At 42.2% G+C, this 19,057-nt stretch overlaps 1 protein-coding gene across 6 annotated transcripts in view; it reads left to right on the forward strand.

The window, feature by feature from the left end:
* Positions 1 to 18,955, forward strand: part of chas (chascon) — a 34,639-nt gene extending 15,684 nt beyond the window's left edge. For 4 of the 6 annotated variants that reach the window (XM_089475967.1, XM_089475968.1, XM_089475965.1 and 1 more), the window contains exons 4-7: positions 4,730 to 4,899; positions 4,972 to 5,244; positions 14,889 to 15,387; positions 15,479 to 18,735. In XM_089475967.1, coding sequence (XP_089332093.1) covers positions 4,730 to 4,899; positions 4,972 to 5,244; positions 14,889 to 15,387; positions 15,479 to 18,468 — 3,932 coding nt within the window. In that variant the 3' untranslated portion in view covers positions 18,469 to 18,735. Of the gene's footprint in view, positions 1 to 4,729; positions 4,900 to 4,971; positions 5,245 to 14,888; positions 15,388 to 15,478 lie in introns of all 6 variants that reach the window. The other 2 variants (XM_089475964.1, XM_089475962.1) reach the window with 1 other exon arrangement.
* Positions 18,956 to 19,057: the final 102 nt, after the last annotated feature.

Here is a 19,057-nt window from a genome sequence, read left to right on the forward strand (position 1 = left end):
AAGAATATTTCACTGCATAAGTGATTCACTGATTAATGGACAGAGTGACATTGTTTAACTGTCTTATGATTGATAGATCATTTTTAGTGTCTATTTCAATGATTGATTGCTTGGTTAATATTGAGACTGACTGATTGATAGAGATTGAAAGGGAATGTTTCACTGCCTAAGTGATCACTGACTGATTGATTGATTGATTGACTGATTGATTGACTGATTGCCAATGACATTGACAATGTCTGACTGATTCACTAATTGACTGGCTGATTGTCTGCTTGATGTCTTTGAGAATTTTTTGACAATGCTTGTCTGATTGAGTAATTCGTTAACTGATTGACAATGTTTGGTAGATTGATTGATTATGTGACTAGCTAACTAACTAGCTAACTAATTGATTGACAACTAATTGACAGACTGACGAGCTATCTGATAAACTGATTGATTGACAGGTAACTGACAGACTGATGGACTGTCTGATTAACCGATTCAGCCCCCTCTTGGCTAGTTCCATACGGCTGATCTGCCACCGTATACTCCGTACACCCCATTTGTAATGCGCCCACAGAGATTTGTATACAACATAAATTAAATTAAAGCTCCTCTGCCCCATCCCTGCCCAAGCAGCGCCTCTCAACCTGCACCACCCACCAAGCGTCTCGTGCTGTTTGTTTGTTTAATTGTTGTTGTTGTTGTTGTTGTTGCTGTTATTGTTGCTGTTGGTATTTATGAATTGCTTGGCTGACTGTCTGGCAGCTCGCCCAGCTGATGCAATGCGGATATATGCACAAATGATAAAGATAAACGCTCGATGAGCGGGACGGCAGAGGCTAGAGGGCCGGTGGGACGAGGGAGGGGGGTGGCAGAGAGATATTGCCTGTCTGACTATTACAGAGGATCATTTAAATAGTTTCGATCAAACTGAAACCGAAACCGAGACTGCAACCAACAACAACAACAACAACAACAACAGCAACAAAAACAAAAAAAAAAAGGCCAATTGCAAATTTAAGTTGGCCGAATTGGCAGCCTCCAACCTCCTCCGAGGCAGCAAATGCAAAACTTCAATTTCAGCCTCAGCTTTGGAGCGAGATCTCGTTTCGGCCACTGCGACTGCAACTGCGACTGCGACTCTGGCTGGGACTGCAGATAAATTATATAAGCGACCTTTAATGGTCCAGCGATTGCTGCTGCTGCTGCTGCTGCTGCAGCCAGCATCACCAGGCAGCGCTCAGCAGTCAGCATAAGCAGCAGCAGCAGCAGCGGCAGCGGCAGCAACTCGCAGCAACTTAAGTGTCGGACAATAAGAAAACAAGAAGGAATAATTGATTGATAGTAGACGAATGGGAAATACTCTATGCTTAAGACAGAGAAAGAAGGCGAGAGAGAGAGAGAGAGAGAGAGAGAGAGAGAGAGAGAGAGAGAGAGAGAGAGACAGAGAGAGAGACAGAGAGCGAGAGAGATACAGAGAGAGAGACAGAGAGAGATACAGAGAGAGAGAACGAGAAAAGGTGAGAAATCCAAACAGACATAGATAAAGAGAAATATATAGAGAAAGAGAGAGAAAACTAAAGGTATGCGAATGAGAGAGGGAAAGAAAAGGAAAGATATGTGAGTGAGAGAGAGGCAGAGAGGGAAAAAAAGAGAAAGAACAAGAAATATATGTGTGTGAGAGAGAGAAAGTGAGAGAGAGAGAGAAAGAGTGTGTGTGTGTGACACTGATAGATAAAGAAAGACAGAGATACAGACAGATAAACATAAAGCGGATTAAAGGGAAAGAAAGATATAGACATAGAAAGAGATAGTGATAGAGATAGATACTAATAGGTATAGGTAGACAAAGAAAGAGAGAAAATAGAGAGAGAGAGAATATATATATATATATATAGAGAGAGAAGGTAGAGAGAATGATAGATGTAGGGAAAGAGAGTAATAGGGAAAGGTTTTTACCTTAATATGGGCAGCTGACGATGGAGGCAGATAGAGAGAGATTGAGAAAGAGGTGGAGATTTACAGAGAGAAAAAGCGGGAGAAAATAAGGAGCAGAAAAAGGGAGAGATTTGTAAATAGAGAAAATAGAGAAAAGGTAAAAATATTGAAGGCAAGATAGTAGAGAGGGAGATAAAGAGAGTAGGAAAGAGTGAAAGGGACAGAGTGAGGCGAACGGCATAAAGGGTTGGGGGAAACAGTGAAATACAGAAACAGTGCAGAGAGACCACAACAACGATAGAGCTAGAAATCGAAAGGGTGAGTGAGAGAGAGAGAGTTATATGGAGAGTGAGAGAGAGACAGATAGGAAGGAAATAAGGTAAGAGAATGAGAAATACACTCTATGGAGCAAAAGGCTCTCTTCTTCTCTCTTACATTATTTCCTTCCTCTAGCTCATTTCCTCTCCGTCTGCCTCTCTCAACCTCTCATCTTTTCTCACTCCCTCTCTCTCTTTCTCTCTCTCTCTCTCTCCATTCCTCCTTCTTATCCTTCCTTTTTTTCTCACTCTCTCTCTCTCTCTTTCTCTCTCTCTTCCTCTCTCTCTCTTCATTCCTCCATCTTACTCTACCTCCTTGGATATGTTAATGAGATCCGCATAGATCACATACAAGTCGTGATACCTTTCAGTCTCAGGGCATGCCAAAGAAATAAACAACTCTGCTGTTGTTGTTTTCGTGTTGTTGTTGTTATTTTTTTTTTTTGCTTCTTGTTTTTCATTCAGTAAAAAATGTGCAGCGAATCCAAGTTGGACGCAGACATCGTCGGATGTCCGTGCTCAAAGCATTTTTTTCTCTCTCTAGCTCTAGCACAGGTTGCCACACACACACACACACACACACACACATAGATACATGCATATGGATAGACACACTCATGGTACAGTTAGTCTAGTCCAAGTTGGACTTGGGTTACGTAATTGGGCGACCAGCTAAGCAAACCAAATGCGGCAGCCACTCAGCGAATCGCTCAAGCGCTTCGCTATATATTTTTTTAATGTTTACTTCTTTTATTTGTTAGCTGCTGCAGTTGCTTCTCCCTCTCTTTCTCTCATTGGCTGCCTCTTCTTCATTGTTAGCATTTAATCTTCGCATATGCAAATATGCAAAAGTCGCAAAAAGAAGAAAAAAATGTTTTCGGCTAGGTGTTGCAATCAGAGAGCTGCCACATGGCAAGTGGCAACATGTTGCACACACACACACACACACACACGCACACATACACATGTGTATATATATGCCAGCTCATTGTGAACTAGTTCGCTCATAAAGCTATCTTAATTCCATAATTTATTAGCATAGGCAACACTTAAGATATGAATGTCCATTCGTAATATTGTTGTGCGTGTAACAAATTGGAGCTCTATGTAAGCTGTAAAACTAGGTCTGCTCGTATATTCATATATAGATATAGATTTACATATGTATAATCAGTTCAAATGTTCAGCTCTTCTGATTTAGTTCATTTATTCAAGAACATTTCATGCGAAAATCCATCCATATGAATAAGATTTGAATTTATCTATAAATATCCTGTAGAAATATTGTATATGTATATATATTATCTTATATTATATTATGTCTAGAGCCTTAATGAAAAATTATATAAAAGTTATATAGAGGAATTTTCTATTCGAGTATATAGAATCAAAAATTTTCAATATACATTTATTATGCTCTGCTTTAACATGTTTAAAAGATGTTTATATCTCGTCAAATCCCATCAATAACCTCAAATAACTTGGGCTCTATAAGCACTAGAGCTAACAAACTTGGTATGTGACTTAGGTACATCATATACATTGAAAATAAATCGAAAATCTTCAAAGGAGTATGAGGCTAATGCTGTAAAGGTTAAATATGATTATAAAAGATTTATTAATTTTTTTTTAAATAGCAAAGATCAAAAACTTTCTGCATTTATTTAGATGCACAAACATTAGCGACTTTTTAAGCGTCTACAATCTTTTGGAAAAGTATTTTTTGTTTTTTTTATTGCCTCAGCTCATATATATTCCAAGTAGCTTGGGAACTGTTGAAGCTATAGTTATCAAATTTGGTTTGCTCAATAGTTGATACTGTCAAAGTCAAAGTTAAGTCATGATTTAAATTCGTACCGTACATATTGTACAATATGTTACTCTTAGATATCTGCTATATGTCTATATGTCCATATGACTATACGACTATGTGTCTATATGTCTAGATGTCTATTTGTCTATATGTCTATATGTCTATATGTCTATATGTCTATATGTCTATATGTCTATATGTCTATATGTCTATATGTCTATATGTCTATATGTCTATATGTCTATATGTCTATATGTCTATATGTCTATATGTCTATATGTCTATATGTCTATATGTCTATATGTCTATATGTCTATATGTTTATATGTATATATGTCTATATAAGAAAAAAAGATAGAACGGGGAAAAGAGGGAGAGAAAAAGATAGAGATAGAAGAGAAAGGATAGAAATAAGTTCTATAATTCATGATAAGCTCCATAAAAGAATTTTATATTGCTTAAGCTTAAGAGAGAGAAAGAGATAGCTGCAAAAGCTCGTGTCTAAGCAAAGTTCAGCTTAGCTTAGATCAGCTCAGCGCAGCTAAAGCTTTTTTGAAGTCTGCTTTTCAGCATGGACTTTAAGCGGGTTTCAAGCAAGCGAAAGCTTTTTAACGCAATTGCCTTAAAGTATGCCAGAGAAACTTAGATTTGTCTTTTGCTCTTCTTCTTGCAGAGGAATGGATAACGAAGCGAAAGACGGAGCTGACGACAACTAGACAGATCGAGACGCGTGTGAAGCGACAGGTGAAGCTGCAGGATGGCAAAGTGATTGAGGACTCGGGTCCAATAGTCTCCACAAATACAACCGAGGATACGGACAAGCAGGAAACGGAGACCTCGGAGGTAAATAGCCCAACTCTGCCCCCTGCCTCTCCCCCTCCATCTCTTACGTTTATCATTCTTTGGCATTTGCAGAAACGTGACTTGGGGCTGCCCGATGATTTGGATGGCGATGCCCAGCTGATCGATGCAGCAGCGCTGCAAGCGGGCGCTGCCAACGAGACACAGCTTGCCCAGCTGCAGGAGGCGTTCGGCATCGATGGCGGCAAGTTGGTCAAGCGCATGGTGCCGCGTCCCAGCGACGGCTTGGTGCGCCAAGTGGACGACAAACGGGTCATATCGCACGAGGAGATCAAGGACTACCTGGAGACGGAGGATGTCAGGCACCTGGGCGACATCACAGACGAGGTAAGCAACAACAATTCTGAAAATGCCACGCTGCAGCAGCAGCAGCCGCAGCAGCAGCACTCGGCGCTGTGGTAATCCGAGACGCAACAGTTAAATTGGCATGCAAAATAACTGAAAATCAATTTGGCGTGAAAAAAAGCAAAAGCTAAAGAAACAAGTAGACAGTCCACTTTGTGGATGTGGCGCGACAGCGTCATACCCTGTAGTGGAGCGTGAAGTGATCTGAGCGGATAGCAATTCAATAGGAACGCGAGAAGAGAGCGAATGGCGTGTGTAAGGGAAAGGGTGATGACAAATAGCGAGCAAGCGATAGGATGGAGAAGATAGAAGATAGATAGATAGATAGAAGAAAGAATGAAAGATAAGATAATGGAAGAGCGAGAGAACGATGAATGGAAAACCATAAAAAAGATAAAAAGACGGTAAATACCATATAGTGATTAGCCATAGATATGAAATCAATAAATAAATAGGAAAAATCGATAACGAAAGAGAATTTGTTGAAAAATCTACATACAATTTTCAAATAAAATAAAACTGCGAATGATATGATATAAGGCCTTGTAATGAGGTATATGGAATGCGGCATACAGATATACGTACTTATGAATTAAGCATTCGTTGCTGATACCGGCCTTTGCCTCCTATAGGCAGTCCTACATATATGAATCAAGTTTCTAGATATTATTTCGAGTATTTGCCAGCTTTGATACACATATATTCATATAGAATATTTATATATCATTAGCTTGACAAGCTGAGTCGCTATAGGCATGTTTCTTTGTCTGTTCGTTCCTCTTTCCTGTCTGTTGTCTGTATTTCCATATTAATGCAACGACCTTCTATAGTTACAAAGGCTATGCCATAAATGTTCTATATATATATATATATACATAAAATATTTTTTTGTTCGATAAATCATGCCTATTTCTGATCGATAAAATTTTTATATTTTATTTTCTATAAAGCAAATACAAATATAAAGTATGAATGAAGATGAATGCACAAATATGCACAAATATTGATTTTGCACATGAGTGAATGAATGATTATGCATGAATAAATATGAATATGAATGAATGAATGACTATGGATGATTAAATGAAAGTATGAAATAATGAATACGAATGAATGCATATGAATGGATGTTTATGAATGAATAAATATGAATATGAATGAATGAATATTAGTGAATGAATGATTAAATGAAATTATAAAATAATCAATGTGAATAAATTCATATGAATGAATGATTAAAATGAAAATGAATGAAAGATTTTGAATGAAAATGAATGAATGATTATGAATGAAGAAATGTAAATATGAATTAATGAATGAATAAATATGAAAATGAATTTATGAATATTAATGAATGAGTATGAATGAGTAAATATGAATATAAATTAATGAATATTGTTGAAAACACATTACAGGTATGCAATACATATGTATATATGATCATTTTGTTAAGAACTAACGATCAAAACGAATTTAAAAATCGAACTCAGCTCTTCTCTTAAGGTATTCGCTAGTCGTGCACGCCCGTTCGCTGGTGCTGCAAATGCATGCAGGGTATAGGCAAAGGCAGCAACTGCCAATGGGCAGCGGCAACCAGTTGCTGTTGTTGCTGTTGCTTGTTGCTGCCGCTTTAAAGCTCATTCGAAAGTTAAAAAGAGTTGCTGCTGTTGTTGTTGCTGTTGTTGTTGCTGTTGCTGTTGCTGCTGCTGTTAGCTGCCGCAACGAGCCGAGCGCGCTGCATCTGAGGCTGTCTTCAGTCGCCGCTGAGCGAGCGCCGAGAGCAGACAACAACTCGATCACTCGCGCGATTATAATTTCGTCTAAGATCTTGATCTTAAGTTTTGTTTAGTTTATCTTTTAGTCTGAAACGGTCTCTCGCTCGCATTCTCTCTCTCTCTCTCTCACTCACTCGCTGACACTCGCCTGCTCAACCCTTTGTGGCTGTGTTTTTTTTTTCATAATTTTTGTTGTTGTTTTTTGTTGTTGTATTTGGTGTAATTTTGTTTTCCTACGCACGCCCGCCTGTGATTTTGTTGATACTCACGCCCCGCTTAGTCTAAAAAAAAAAAAACAGAAACAAAAAAAAAAAATAAATTATAATAATAGTCTTAGGTCTCGTTATTAACGAAAGACTAAAGCAAAACCGAATATAAACAAGAGAAGCAGCCCAAAAATTCCAAGAGAAGAGAGCGACGAGCGAAGAGAAGATAAACTGCGGTTGTGTGTTTTTTCTGTGCGTGGGGCGCTAAACGCTTGGCCAACGGCAGCTTAATTAACCCAGGTGCGAATAGGTGTATGTTATGAATATTGTGAATATTATGTGAAACATTTCATGAGTTAACAAACAAGCAAAAAAAACAAAAAAACCCGAAACAAATTTAAATAAATCCATAAAAAAGTGCAAAAAAAACGAAAGACTTAGGCAACAAACTTGATTGCAGCCAGCTGTGTGCGTGTGTCTGTGTGTGCGCTTGTGTGCGGTAACAGCCATTGCAACTGCATTTGAAAGTTCTATGTAATCGAGTTCACTAAACTAACCAAAGACTTAGGCAACAAACTTGATTACAGTCTATTTATATAGCTGCGCCTGCATGCAAATCCACTCACACACACAAACACACACACGCATGGAGTCTTTGTATGCGTGTGTGTGAGCTCCTGTGCAGCTCAACTGAAAAGTTCTTTCATATCCATTGCGAAAAGTAAGGAAGCAAAAAGAGTGCAAAACAGAAGACTTAGGCGACAAACTTGTCCGTGGGCTGCCCGCGCCGACATGATCGTGCACGTCCATGCGTGTGCGTGACAACGAGCTGCTTCCAGTTCTTGACCACACATTTGAATGTGCTATGTAATCGATTTCATGGGGCGTTGCAAGCGAAAGACTTAGACAACGAACTGGACTAAGGTGTTCTTATAGCTACATAGATATGTATACATATCTACCTCTCTATATGTATATGTGTATGTGTGTGTGTCTGGTGGTGTGTCTGGCTGTGCTTAGTTAGCAGCTCCTGCCGCTTCATTTGAATGTTCAATGCTACCAAAAATGGGCAAAAAAGTTGAACTAAACGAAAGACTTAGACAACGAACTTAAGCTCAGAGCTGCTGTTTATGCATAGCGATTGTTGTTTAGCATTTAGTATATGTTCCGACTACATTCAGAATATGCCTTCAACAAGATCAGCTTCAGGTAACAAAAGACTTAGACAACAAACTTGTTGTGGAGCTCTAAATTGCTGTGTGAAGTATGTGAGCTGATGAAGCTGGGGAAGTTGAAATTAAGTGCTTGTCATAAACAAAAGACTTAGGCAACGAACTCGATTAACTGCCATCGTTTTGCAAGGATGTAACGAATGACTTAGGCAACGAACTTGCTTGCTTGACTGCAGCTCTGTATTGTATATACAAAGGCTATATCGATTAGTTCTAATAATCGCGTGCTGCAAATGAAAGACTTGAGCAACAAACTTGATTATAAAACTTCAATTGCCTCGCTATATATATATGTGTGTGTGTGTGTGTGTGTGTGTAGGGCAACAGCTTTCAACTTCTAATTCAATCTACGTGACTTAGTTAAAAAAGCATATTTTTATAAATGGCTTGAGGAAAAATTCAAAACGAAAGACTTAGACAACGAACTTGGCTGGCAGTCGTTATACATACATATTGCGGCTTTAACAGCTTCTAACTCCATTTAATAACGCTTGTACGGCTACCCAATAATTGTGCGAAGATCTTAGAAGCAGCCCCCTCTCCGTCTCTCTCTCCATCTCTCTTCCTAGCCCTCTCTCTAGCTGTCTCTCTTTCTCAGTGCCTCAGCAGCCGCCGCCTGACTGTAAGAGTTGGACTTAGGAGCATGTCTTTAAACCGGTAGTTGGCAATTACCCAGGCAGCCAAAAGGTTGTGTACCACAGCAGATGATTTTGTATGAGGCATACACACACACACACACAGGCACACACAGACACAGACATGTATACTGAAGACCTGTTCTGGAGCCCAGTTTAATCAATAGACGGCGGCTGCTCCTGCTTTGACTTGACTTGCCTTGGCTTGGCATGGCTTGGCTTGGCTTCGTTTGGATTCTAGGCGTGTCTGCAGCAGGTCCATGAACCTAACTACATACCAATACACAGACGCGCGGACACACACATACACATACACATATACATGTGTGTATATAAATAGATAGTTGTGTTTTGTCTATAAAAATATTTGTTGGAATTTCAAATTTGAATTTTTAGTTTGAATTTATTGTTGTTGCTTGTTGGCAGCTGCAGCTATGTGCGTGTGTGTGTGTGTGTATGTGTGTTGTACTTGTTGCCTGTGTAAACTTGTTTTCTTGTTGTTGTTGTTGTTGTTGTTGCTTGCTTGCGCCCATGTGCCCACATCGACTTTTCGCTGGGCCGCTCGCACTCTAATCAGCGTATGCCAATCTCTGCCCCGAAAACTTTAGCTGGATGTGTGTTGTTTGTTGTTGTTGTTGCTGTTGTTGTTGGTTGGTTGGTTGGGCTGTGAAGTGGTCAAGCGGCGATTGCAGCTGCGTTGGCGTTTTGTGGTTAGCGCTGTCAACTGTTTGGCTTGAAACGTTAACTGAATTACAATAATAATAATCATACAACAACAATAACAACATGGCCCAGCGTCTAGGCTCTGGAGGTTGAACAACCAGCCAAGGCAAACTGGTCTCGCGAATCGAGACGGAGTCGAAGTCGAAGTCGAAATCGAAGTTGGGAGTCGCTGCTGTTAGCCTGGCCAAAAGACTTTTGCACAAATCAGCCGCTTGGCTCATTTCTCTTTTTCTTTTTTTTTTATTGTATTTTGCCTTCTTTTTTTTTGTTTTACTTTAAGCCACTTGGCATGCCACAGCAACCACAATTCATTTGAATAACTCGCAAGCGGGCCAAAGCGTTTCTCGAATTGAAATTATACCTCACACTACACACACACACACACACGTATGCATGCATGTGTGTGCGCTCAATTTGAACTCCACTTTGTGCTCCACTCTTAACATTAGCTGCTGGCCAAAAAAGACAACAACAACAACAACTAAACGGTTTTTCGCATTTTTGTCCAATGACAAAACTCTTGACAATGTCCGCTGGCCCTCAGCTTACAGCCCCCAGCCCCTAGCCCCGGGCCCCTGGCCCCTAGCCTCCAGCTGGTAGCCTCCAACTCCCTCTGTCTCGCACTTCTGCGTCATTGGCAGCGTCATCACGATTTTATCTTAGCCATAAGCATTTATCATGATCTTCATTGGCGCCATTAAAAAACATCAAGAAACCAGCTAAAAATTTGTATAAAGCTCAGCCAAAACAGCCTCCGAATCCGAAATTCCGCCTCTGCTCCGCCTGCCCACTAATCCAGCTTACGATCTCTAGTTTCGCGTATACCCTATAAACGAAAATCAGTTGACTTAATAGGGCCTTGAACTGCATGGAAATGTATAACAATTCGAGTCTAATAATAATTATAACATATATATATGTATAAAAAATTGTTAATTTGTAAATATACTTCCCTTCATAACTTTGTTTATAAAAATATCCCAAGTAACTCGGGAACTCTAAGCGCTAGAGTAAAGAGATTTTGGTATGGTACCTATGCTTATCATCTACATCTCAGTGTGTAAAAAAATTAAGAAAAAGAATTGTATGTCATCTTCGCTCTTATATGATCCCAAGTAACTCGGGAACTCTAAGCGCTAGAGTAAAGAGATCTTGGTATGTGGCTACATCTTCTATTCAATTATTGTGTAAAAAAAATTAAGAAAAAGGATTTTATATTGTCTACGCCCTTATATGATCCCAAGGAACTCAGGAACTATAAGCGCTAGAGCCACAACATTTTTTATGTAGCTTACGTATTTCATATACATGAGAAATAATTCGAAAGTCTTAAGGGCAGTACGCACTCCTTATCGAATAATTAAAATAGAGTAAAAGAAGTCTTAGTGAATCCTACTAAAAATATCAAAAATACAAAGCTTATATATATGAACAACTTCTGCTCTATAAGAGCTTACTTAAATTGCTTAAAGTCTTGTTTTTGATAGCTCTATTCTAGTGCAAATATAAAACAAACCCAAGTAACTCGTAAACTATCAGAGCTAGAGCTACTATATTTGGTATATATCTTAGGCATACCATCTATGTGCAATTAAAGTAAAACGAAAGTATTCACGACGACCATCATGCTTGTAAGGTGAAATAAAGTAAATGTAACTTTAAAAATTGCTATAAAAAATGTCCAAGATTTCAAAAGTTTTTGCACATATTTTGAAACAATCAACTGCTCATCCCCATTTGTGAAGCCAGCTAACTCGACAGCTCTTGGAGCTCGAGCTACCAAATTTGGTTATGCTGGTTGGCTTGTTCGCATTAGGAGTTCGTTCTCCATTAAGAGATAAATGGCTGAGATAGGTAAATGAAATGAAATGAAGCTCAGTATTTGTGTAGTGTAGGGTATTTAAACGCTTTTACTTTTTATCAATGTTGTTGTTGTTGTTGTTGCTGTTGTTGTCTTGTTGTTTTTTTGTGCTTTAATGAATTCGTGTCCATCGATCGTTCAATGAGCAGTCGAACTCAGCGCCGCCGGCGGCTGCAGACTAGTACCAAGGGGGGCTTAAGCGATATGTGCGGGGGGCCGAGGGGGGTAAGCGGTAGGAGCTGGCAGGGGAGAAGATGAATTTCATGTTATTGTGGTGGCTGTAGCTGACTGTCAAGTTTTGCAGCTTGAAGCTAAAGTCGAAAAAAAGCACCAAACAACAACAAAAACAAAAAAACACTTTCTACGCGCGTTACCGTTAAACAAGGTCGCCAACAGCGACAACAACAACAGCAACACCATGTTATGTATAACTGAATGTTCCATCAAGTGGTCAAGTGGTTGCTCAGTGAAGCTAAAGAGTCTCTCCCTCTCACTTCCACACTCTCCCTATCTCTCTCACTCTCTCTGTCTTTCTCTAGTCAGCGATGCGTGCATTTTGCTTGTCATCAACAACAGGGACAAAGCCAACCACGAGCTGACCTTGAGGCAATGCTATTGCTGCTGCTGCTGCTGGTGCTTCTTCTTTATCTTCTTCAGCTACTTCTTCTTCTTCCTCTTCTTCTTCATATGCGTCTTCAGTTCAGGTGTCGCATTCTGTACCGTTATTTGCCATTTTGCAAAAGTTGGCTTTGTAAATTGAATGGTGTGCCGCCCACTTGCGAAAAGCGAAACGAAACGAAGTAAATTGTGGTGCAGTGTGGTGCAGTGTGGTGCACTGTGGTTTATGTCTTGCTCTGAATACCAAGCCAAGCCGTTCTCTAAGTTACACTATATGCATATCTATATACATATATATATATATATATATATATTTATGTGTGCGTGTGTGTGTGTGTGGCAATTGCATCGACTTTAAAGCAAGAAGCATTCGACGCATCGACCATGTCGATGATGCAACCTGATCAACATTCAACGCACACACACACACACATATATATACACAGACAGAACAATTTAATGATAGAAATTTGTGTGAATCCATTGTTTCGTCCGTCTGTCTGTCTGTCTCCGGCTTTTGTTCCATTTGATAATTTTCACGTTATGAATCCGGATTTTTGTTTGTAGATCGCAAAGCTCATTTCTCAACTTCCTGCTCAATCGACATCAAATTTAGCTAAAACTGTGAGAAAGTCGTTTTACCTATGTAAATTTCAATTTCTGCTTTTCGGGGTCGTATATTAACCTTAATTGTTATTCAAACTGATCTCAATATGTATAGAAACTGTGTGTGCTCTGATTTCTACTTTTTAAATGCGATTTTTTTAGCCAAAGATCAGTTAGATATCTCTTGAGACATTCTCAAGTGTTCTATATTTATTGCCAATAAAGAGATCGTGATTTGCTCTGCTAACAATTTCAGATCTTTAAACGATCTATGTGATCTTAGCTGTTGACCTTTTCTTAAATATTTTCAAGATCTTCAAAGATCTAGTTCATTAAAAGTGAGAATCATGAAAGTGTCCTTTTATCCTTCAGCTTAACGTAGAGAGTAAGTCTTCAATTGATCATGATCTGTCAAAGTTATATTTATATGATCTTAACTGTAATTAGATATATTGCTTTCGAATTTATAGATTCTTTTATTTAAAGATCTTTAATAGGAGATCGTCTTCTTGTTTATAGATCTTGTTCATATGTGAAGAAAGGATGTTTAACTGATTTGGATCTGTCAAAGTTCAATATATGATCTTACTTATCGATCATAAGAAATTTTCTTTCTCATTTTAATACAAAAACTTCAATTTAACTGATATGCATACTGATATCTATTCACTTGTATTTCTATTTTCATCTAATGTTGCTCTGTTTGGTAAATGATCTTCATTTAGCTTTCAGCTGATATCTTGCCATATCTATTAATATGTAAACTGATCCGCTGGTATCATCAATTGATTTTCACTTGTTCGCCTGATTTAAATCTCTATAAACATGATCATCACATGAGTTTATAAATGCTGTCAAACTCGTTTTGACACGAACATGATCAATAGCTCACTTAAGTGTGCATTTCATTTGACAATCTGCTTTGGAGCATATCATATAATTCCGATTCATCCTTTTGTTCGCGATGTCTATCTAATTTTGGGCGGAATCTATTTATTGTTCGTTTTTATTGCATTGATTAATATTTGGTTTTATTTGGCTCTCTTTTTGATCTTCATCGAATACCAACATTAATTGGTAGCTTAAGTATTTCTTATCTTAGCTGATCTTTTCATGATATAATATAAATTGTTTTTAAATTTGATTCATTTGTTATTCAATTGATTTTATTGTGATATTCATTTAGTGAATTTTCATAAAGATACCAAAATGATCTCATATATGTTAAATCAGAATGAAAATGAATGTTAATTTTTATATAATCCTTATTTCGTTTTCAATGAATATTCATTTCAATTAATATTCACTTTTTCATTTTTTCATTCGATGAAGACATCTGGTCCTCATCTGTTTTCATCCGATCTTTATCTGATCCTCAAGTAACCCATATCTGATCGCCAACTGATCTTCATCTTCTCTTCACTCGATCTTCATCTGATCTTTACCCGATCTTCACTGGATCTTCTTCTTGCCTTCATCTGACCTTTATCTGATCTTTACTCGATCTCCATCTTGCCTTCATCTGATCTTTATCTGATCTTCATTTGATCTTTACTTGAACTTCACTCGGTCTTCATATTGTCTTCATCAGATCTTGATCTGACCTTCATCTCTTGATCTTCATCTCATCTACATTTGATCTTGACTTCATCTTCAGCTGGTCTCTTGATCTTTATCCTATCCTTATTTAATCTTCATCTGACCTTCACCCGATCATTCTTCAGCTCTTCACTTGATCTTTGACTCATTTTCAATTGATCTTCCTGAGATCTTTACTTGATCCCTCGATGTTTATCTGATTTTCATCTGGCCTTCAACTGATCTTCATTTGATCCTAACTCGATCTTCATCTGATCTTCACCCGATCTCATTAGATCTCTACCGAAACTTTACCTGAGCTAGAGATCCTCAATTGATATGTAATTGATTCAGCCAGAATTTCTAATAATGCTTGCTTCGATTTCTTGCAGGCCTACGTGAAGGCCGTTCGTGACGGTGTCGAGGATCTAGAGGCGGTGCTCTGCTCGCCAGAGAGTCAGAAGCAGCTGGTGGCGCTCGGGCCGCAGCTGGTGGCGAATACGAGCCGATCGCGCAAGACCATCGATTCGGAGGACACGCAGAAGCGTTGCCTGGCCCAGGAGGACGGCACACTGGTGACCGAAAGTAAGCGCACCACCCAGCACGAGCTAATACTCGACGGCGACGAGGAACCCGATCAGCTAACGGGCCAGCTGCTGGGCAATGAGCAGCTGACCACGACGGCGGCGAATCAGCGATTCTTCAAGCAGCGGGACGAACAGCATGTGGATCTGATAGCCGACGGCAAACTGGTGGCCACCGAGATGCGCTACGCGGCGGAGACAACGCAAATGGAAAAGGATGGCTCGCTGGAGCGGCCGGGCGACTGGGACAGCCTCTCGGATCGCATGCGCAAGCTGCGCCGCACACAGCAGCAGCAGCAGCAGAAAGGTGAGTGCCAGCCAGCCCAGATACCCTGTGAACAGAACCAAACTCTCTCTCTCTCTCTCTCTCTCTCTCTCTTTCTCTCGCTTTCTTGCAGAGGTCGCCCTGCTCGCAGATCGCAAAGATGCGCTGACCAAGCGACCCCTCGACTTCGATCGCGAGGAGGAGACGCGCAAGGGCGAGACCATGAAATGGCTCGAGTCACACTTTGGCAGCGAGTCGACGGCCTCGAATGACTCACGCGACGACGAGGCCAACGAGCTGGATGTGGAGCCCACCAAGAAGAGTTACTTCAACGTGACCATCAAATCGCAGAGCCAGCAGCCAACAGCAGCAGGAGGAGCAGCAGCAGCAGCAGCAGTTGCCGTTAGCAGCAATCAAACGCTGCCGCGAACTGTAGACAGAGACAGAGACAGAGAAAGGGAAAGGGAAAGGGAGCGTGAGCGCGAAAGAGAGCGCGAACGGGAGCGAGAGCGAGAGCGCGATCGCAGCACACTGGAGCGCAAGTATGTGAAGGACGCTGGACGTGGTAAATACTATCAGGGCATCTCGAACTGGTCGGAGCGGAAGGAGGCGCCCACGCTGAATCACTTCTCGACGCAGGCCTTTCGCGAGGATCTGCAGGAGACGATACGCCGCAAGCAGCTGCAGGTGGCGCCCGACGTGCTGCCTCCGGGCAGCGATAGCTACGTGAGCCGCGAGGACATCTTGCAGCAGAAGCGCCAGAGTTTGTCCTCGCAGTTTCTGGCCAGATCGGCGCGCGGATCGCGGGATGCGCTCGACGATCTGGATGCCATACCCGGACCGGGACCCATGCGCCCTGCAGCGCCACCAGTTGCTGTGGGCGTGGGCGTGGGCATGGGCGTGTCACCGGGCATTGGCGTTGTGCGCAACGAGGAGCCCACGCTGAAGCGGCCAGCGTATGGGCAACTGCATGGCCATGGGCGCAGCAGCAGCAATCCGGTTAGTCAGCTGCCAGTGAATGGGCGTGGCAAGGGCGGCAGCACCCAGCTGGAGTTTGCCATGAGCAGCAGCAGCAGCAATCTGGGGCGGCCCACAGTGCCGCAGCGACGACGTGCCATCGAGAAGAAGATCGTGGAGCATGGCCATGCTGCCAGCAGCATCAACAGCATCAGCATCAGCAACAGCATCAACAGCAACAGCAACATCAGCAACAGCAACAGAAGCCAGAACAACAACAACAACAACAACAACCACAAGCTGCTCTCAGCGAATGCCCAAACGCAGTTGGAGCCGCCGCCCGACTACTCGCCGCCGCCGCGCAGTCGCAGCCGCAGTCGCAGCTCGTCGCCCCAGGTGGACTACATGATCGGCCGGCCCAGGCAGATGGCAGCCAGTGTGCCAATGGAGCCGCCGGTCTCCAGCACAATGACGCTGAACCGCAAGCAGCAGCAGCGCACACGCTTTGCGCCCAGCTCCTCCAGCTATCCGACGGGCATCAATGGCCACAGCTCCGTGTCCACCTCAAATCTGTCCAGCGCCGGCGGTGGCACCAGCAAGCCCAGCAAGATGGGCCAGGTCATTGGGAACTCGCTGCGCAAGCTGGTCAGCAAGATTCGTTCGGCGAGCGCGGAGCGCAAGTTTCGCATGAAGAGCGCCGCGAGCAAATCGCGCGAGCAGTCACCGAATCCCAATCAGGCGGCCGCCCAGCAGCTGACCACGTACCAGCAGTACAATGTGATTGACGGGCATATTGGCGGCAACAACAGCAACAGCAACAACAACATCAACAACAGCAACGGCAACGGCAACGGTAACCACAATGGGCAGCTGCGGCACAGCAGCAACGAGTCGGAGAGTTCGCTGCGCCAGGCAGCGAGCTTCAAGCGTGCCGAGTCCGCCGAGACGCAGTCGGTGAGTCCGCGCCAGCGCTACTATCTGGGCGAGGATCCCTATTCGAGCACGCTCTACGGCAAGGAGAACATCTACGAGCGGCATGCGCACGGACGTGCCGCCGCACGGCAACCCAGGTATCCGGAGGACGACTACTATGACAGCCGAGCAGGAGCAGGAGCAGCAGGAGCAGGAGGCGCAGGCGCAGCAACAACAACCACAACGCTGGGTCGCTACCAGAAGCATGGACAGCGCTTCAGTGGCTCCACGCCCAATCTGCTGCAAATGCAGCCCGACTTTAGGAACGCCCAGACGCTGCCGCGCAAGCTGCACGAGCCGGTCAACGCATATCGGCCACAGCCGCGCTACAATCAGACGCTGGAGAAGAAGCCGCAGTACATGACGACAGCAGCGGCAGCAGCAGCAACTCCGCAGCAGCAGCAGCAGCAGCAGCAATTGGCGCCGCGTCAGCTTGGCCCCGCCTTGGAGCAGGGGCCCGCGAAGCCGGCGCGCACCTATGCCAAGGTGTTGAATCGCAGCAAGAGCTTCAATGTGCACGGCATGAATGGCAGCAATGATCCTAGTCCCATTTACATTGAGAAGTTGACACGCAACAACTACTACAACAACAACAACAACAACAACAGCAGCAACGGCAACGGCAACAACAACAGCAAACAGGAGTCGCAACTGCAGGCCTACAAATCGAATCCGCATCTCTACCAGGCCAAGGACAATTCACTGAAGAGCGGCCTGAAGAGTCCATCGATTGTGAATCTAATAAGTCGCAGCCAAAAGGATCTGACCAAGATCGCGACCAGCAACGAGGACGATCTCTATGCCATCGAGGACAACAACAACAAGAAGCAGCTCTATCTGCGCAATCTGCACCAGCAGGCGCCCGATCTGTACCGCGTGCTGCACGGCGACGAGGCCGACTATGCCGCAACGCGCCACAAATATCCTTTGCAGCCGAAGTACTCCCTCGACTCCCGCTCGCCGCCCACCGTCGAGCTGAACAAGGACACGGCGAGCATTGTGCGACGCAGCAGCGATGAGCACAAGCGGCAGCTCTATGCCGACGAGCAGCAGCAGCAGCAGCAGCAGCACACGCACACACATGCACATGCACACACACACGTACACGCACACCCACATCATATGCATGCGGCTCAGCAGCAGCTGCGTCGCGGCTCTGGCGCCACCATCATTGAGCTGCGCCAGCGCAAGTGAACACTATATGTCTATCTCTGTCTTTCACTTACTTTTCCTCTCTCGCTCTCTCTCTCTCTCTCTCGCTCTCTTTCACTCCCCCTTCCCCCCCCCCCTCTCACTCTCCTCTGGCTTTTAGTTTCATTTGACTAGCGGCAAATAAATATAAAAGGCCCACACAAAAATAGCTTTTTTTCAGCTAAATTTGTCTTCTTCTTTTTCATTTTTTTTTCACTTTATTTTTGCTGCTATACATTTTTATATACAAACATTTTTCTATATATACATATATCTTCCATATATTATATACAAATTTTAAATTTAAATGTTTTTTTTTTGTTTTTTTTTTTTTACTAATTTTGTTGTATAGTTAAACGTTAAATATAAATATATATTTAATAATAATATTAATAATAATAATACTTGCGAGCGAGCCAACTAACTAATTAATTGATTAATTAATTACTTCCACTTACTACTTAATTAACGTACTTAAACATGTAGAAGAAGCAACAACAAAAATCAAATAAAAATTGTAATACTTAATAATAATTAAAATTAATATTAATTCATTGCTAAAAATAAAAAATTAAAATACAAAGCAGAAAAA

This window comes from Drosophila arizonae, chromosome X, assembly GCF_054131065.1.
Source record: "Drosophila arizonae isolate 15081-1271.41 chromosome X, UAZ_ARI_1.0, whole genome shotgun sequence".
Taxonomy (NCBI): Eukaryota; Metazoa; Arthropoda; class Insecta; order Diptera; family Drosophilidae; genus Drosophila; species Drosophila arizonae.